The sequence below is a fragment of the Andrographis paniculata genome, unplaced genomic scaffold (genome assembly GCF_009805555.1).
Source record: "Andrographis paniculata isolate CXL003 unplaced genomic scaffold, ASM980555v1 Contig79END, whole genome shotgun sequence".
Classification (NCBI taxonomy): Eukaryota; Viridiplantae; Streptophyta; class Magnoliopsida; order Lamiales; family Acanthaceae; genus Andrographis; species Andrographis paniculata.
Window position 1 is genome coordinate 3,921,611 of NW_026137616.1, and position 4,293 is coordinate 3,925,903.

The following is a 4,293-nucleotide window of genomic DNA, read 5'->3' on the forward strand; positions in this document are numbered from 1 at the left end:
TACCGTCAAAGAAGCTTTAGGACCCATTACTTGCTACGGTTGAGGGAGCTGAGCACACGAGGATTTTTACTATTTAAATTTATTTTTTCTTAAAATAATATTATATTAAATTATTATATTTTTTTATATTATATTATAAATTTATTTTATATTAAAAAAATTATATAAATTTCTATTTATATAACATCAAACAATTGTTCAAATTCAATTTTTTATTATTCTAACGTATCCTAAATGTTAATTGTTAAACGTATATTTAGGCCAGCCAGATCGGATTTAACTAACAATTTTTGAGATTGCAGCAGGTGTTCGCGCATTTAGGGCTTTATTTGTATATAGGCTCAGCTAAAGTAGGCCCACAAAATTATATTAGCTTTCTTTATTAATGGGCCGGGCTACAATTGGACCATATAATATAGCATTAAAGATTTCCCGCCAACAGGCCCATATGTTCATATAATGTGAGACATCCACGAATTGTTTGGTGGGCAATCTCCAGTTGTGAAGTTTGTACAACAATCGGTCTTTTTGCTTGAAGCTTTGCTGAATCCGGAGGTGAAAATATCTCGTCATTTCGTCTGTGTTCTTTGGTTTTGATTTCTCATTTCTTCGTTTGTTCAATTTCGTAATTAGCGGCTACAATTTGTGAAGTGACCTTCGATTTTGATTGTTTTCTTTTTGAATTAATGAAAAGAGAATCGGGGTTTTGTAACTCATTCCCAATTTTGTTAGGTGGTGTTGGTTAGGGTTTCTACTTTCTCGTATTCGTAAGTGTTTATTGCCTTTGGTTCTGATTTTGAATTCTGCTACTGTTTTAGTTTATTTGTTTGTGCTGCTGCTGCTGTTGCAGAATAGAAGTTCCTGAGAGCGAATAGCGTATGGCGGCTGAAAAGGATGCTTTTTTTGTTGTACGGAAGGGGAATAATGTTGGAGTCTATAAAAGCATAAATGATCTTCAATCCGTTCTTCGATCTTCTGTAAATTTCTCTTCGTTGTTGTTTTCTGTCCCTTAATCCTTTGTTTCTTTAGACGATCTCTGTTTCAAATATTTTCCTCATTTCGGTGAAGCTATCCCTAATGCAATTGTGTTAAAGTTCTATTTATTTTCTTAAAATATGTGTAATAGTTTCGTTAATTAAGTTTCTATACAAGTATGGTTTATATGTTCCCTTAATTTAGTTCTATTTTACTCATTGCTTGAATGATAGTCTTGGCGTGTAGTTAGTTATGCTTGTGCCTACATGTAAGAGATTAAAAAGGGTATGCTCGCCCATATGACGTCGAAGACGTGGGGGGCTTTGAATCTAAATCTTTTTATGCAATAAATGAAGTGTATATAGGTAAGAGATACAAAATAAAAGGCTGTGATTGTTAGTTTCTATTAAGATGGTGATTGATTTAAAATCTTGTAATATAGGTATGCCGGTCGGACCGGCATTGAATATGCGAAAATTCAATTTTAGGACATGGAAAATTGAGAAGATTGTTTAAACAAAAATAATTATCAATATATTTTGAGCCAATTACTTCTGTTTCTTATATTAGACTTAGAAATAGCTCGATTATGCTCACTGGAGTTCTTGGATTCATTATTACAAATTATTCCAGTCGTTATTAGGTTGTAAAAGTCTTTACATTTGCAGATAACTTATGTGAGGTGATTTGTTGAAACACTTTTTCTTTGTAGATCAATGATCCTTCTTTAAGTGTCTTCAAGGGGTATGGCTTGTCCAAAGAAGCTGAGGAGTATCTCTCGTCTCACGGGCTCAAGAATGCTATTTATTCAATTGACACCAGTGACTTGCATGATGATCTTTTTGGGCAACTTAGTATTTGTCCTTATCGGGTTAGGTTCTGTCCGTTATCTTTAAAAATTAAAAGATTTTGAATCTTTCACATCATTTAATTCTATGTCGTTGCCATGTAATGATTGTAAGTGGCAATATTTAGCACAGGGGTGACGTGTTTTTTCTTTTTTCTTTTTATTTTTATTTTTTTTCAGGAACCGAATTCAGTGAAGGATAAATCATCTGGCAAAAATCATTCAGATAAAAGGCCACATGTAAGTTTCCGATTGACTTACTTTTAGTTGCAACTTGTATCATTGGTGACCACGCCCACACATTTATTACCCTACTCGAGCAGAAGTAGTACCTTTGACGCTTCCTTGTATTCTCAAAAGGTTTACTACTTGTCATGTCTTTTATGCGCGGGCATTCCCCACCCCACCCCCATGATTTAATGAAAACCAAAACATTAGTTGATATTATAACTGTCCTATGACAGTGACTAATATGGAAAATTTAGGGAATGTTCTTTTGTCTATGTGTATATATATATACTATTAGTCTATCATTTTCTTTCCAAAATTCGATATCCAATACCCATGTTTCACACAAAACAATACATCCAACAGCTATTGTCATCTAAAAACATCAAAGCAGAAAATACAAAACAAGAACAAACACACAAAAGAACACACCCTTAAGAGTTTGAAAAAAGTCCTTGTGCCCACATGTGATGATGTGGAAGCTTTAGGTGGGGAATTGTTTAATATAGGGGTAATTTTGTTTAAAATGCTAGTGTTTGAATTCCAGTGCTGGTGGAGAACTATGTACGACAAACAGTTCTTATTTTCCTTTGTCTTATTATCTATCGATTTCTCAGCAGGACGTAGTTGGATCAGCTTCATTTGCAGCAAATCCTCAAGTGAAGCATGCCAAATTAGATAATTTCCTTCAAGGTCCACCAATTTCTTCCTATTGCGTAAGTTGCTTTCTCTTTTCTCTCTCTCTAAAATATGTCGTTTGTTTATATAGGATAAGATCTCGCGTCAATTAATTCATGCTTCCTATCTTGAAGTAGTGTTTATTCTTCCCTTATTCTTCAGTAGGCCTATGTATTTTAGTTCTTATTTCTTTCCTTCAATTAGTTATAACTTCATATCTTCCCACATTGCTATACTTGTAGATATGCTAATATGAAAAGGTGTTCCTACTCCTACATTATCTTATTTTCCCATTCATTTACAGACTTCATGTATTGTTGAGTTCGATGGTGCTTCAAAAGGAAACCCTGGACAAGCTGGTGCTGGAGCTGTGCTACGCACAGCCGATGGAAGCATGGTAAGTTTGCTTGCCTTGATATCAACCTCTTTATGGTTTCGGTTTTTATTTTCTCTCAATCAAACACAGAACACTCAGTACTGTCAACTATAGTTTCTGTTTGACATTTTTTTATCTTTATTGGGCTCTTGCCCCGAAAAATAGACGGGTCTATTTGCAATTTTTAAACCCTTAGAAACTGTTTCGTTTGGTTCTTGACGATTCTCTTGAAAGTGAAAAGCCTATCTAATATTGTTTCCTACACTCGATAGGTTTTCCGATTGCGAGAAGGCGTGGGCATTGCTACCAACAACGTTGCAGAGTACCGAGGTGCAATTCTAGGATTAAAATATGCTCTTTCAAAAGGGTTTAAACATATACGAATTCAAGGAGACTCTAAACTCGTCTGCATGCAGGTAATTTATTATATAAACCAAGCATAGTCTTTTTCAAGCAGTGCATCACTTTTTCACTCAACAAATTTTTACTATCCTCGATACAATTACTTTACACAATGCCTGTGCTCTAAAGGTTCAAGGTTTATGGAAAACCAAAACACAAAACATGACTGAATTGTGTAAAGTGGCTAAAGAGCTCAAAGATCAGTTTGTATCTTTCCAGATTTGTCATGTCGAAAGGGTAAGTTGGAAAATGGAATCAATTTCTCACGTATATCTGAAGCATTACATATAATGATCATGTTCCAAATGCCTTCTCAGGAATACAACACCGAAGCCGACGCCCAAGCGAACCTCGGAATACACCTAAGGAGTAAGTAGAGTTCTTTTCTTGTCTTTCCTTTCCTTTTGGTTCATAGCAATCTTCCTCTTTGAATTATGAGTCATAATATTTGTCACAGATGGTGAGATTCAAGTGGAATGTGACGTGAAATGAAGTATAGCTTGCTGTTTTGAAGAATCATGGAGTACACTATGATCGATTGCAGCTTCATTTGGTAAAAAAAAAAAAAAAAAAAAAAAGAAAACCTAGTTGAGAAAAATGTATAATTTGCTATAATTTTCTGTTGTATTGTAAAAAGGCTATAAATCATATGCCCGTGTGTATTTTATTTATTAATTTACCCTACAGCCAAAGGGGTTTCTGTTTGCATTTTTTATTTTTATTTTCTTTGTAAAGAAAATCATTTTTCGAAAGAAAAAATGCTTTTAAAAGGGTAAGGGTTTTGATA

The 4,293-nt window shown here is 34.2% G+C and overlaps 1 protein-coding gene across 5 annotated transcripts; it reads left to right on the plus strand.

The window, feature by feature from the left end:
- The first annotated feature begins 463 nt into the window (after nucleotides 1-463).
- LOC127240257 (uncharacterized) lies at nucleotides 464-4,089 on the plus strand. Of its 5 annotated transcripts, XM_051258822.1 has the most exons (11): nucleotides 496-555; nucleotides 733-767; nucleotides 851-977; nucleotides 1,688-1,846; nucleotides 2,003-2,062; nucleotides 2,668-2,766; nucleotides 3,033-3,125; nucleotides 3,377-3,520; nucleotides 3,636-3,743; nucleotides 3,824-3,875; nucleotides 3,964-4,089. In XM_051258822.1, the coding sequence occupies exons 3-11, from the start codon at nucleotides 879-881 to the stop codon at nucleotides 3,996-3,998; spliced, it is 849 nt and encodes a 282-aa protein (XP_051114779.1). In that variant the 5' UTR covers nucleotides 496-555; nucleotides 733-767; nucleotides 851-878; the 3' UTR covers nucleotides 3,999-4,089. The 5 variants fall into 5 exon arrangements, with proteins under 5 accessions (XP_051114778.1, XP_051114779.1, XP_051114780.1 ...); XM_051258821.1 differs by lacking the exon at nucleotides 733-767 and having other exon boundaries at nucleotides 464-555; XM_051258823.1 differs by lacking the exon at nucleotides 733-767 and having other exon boundaries at nucleotides 502-555; nucleotides 856-977.
- The last annotated feature ends 204 nt before the right edge of the window (nucleotides 4,090-4,293 follow it).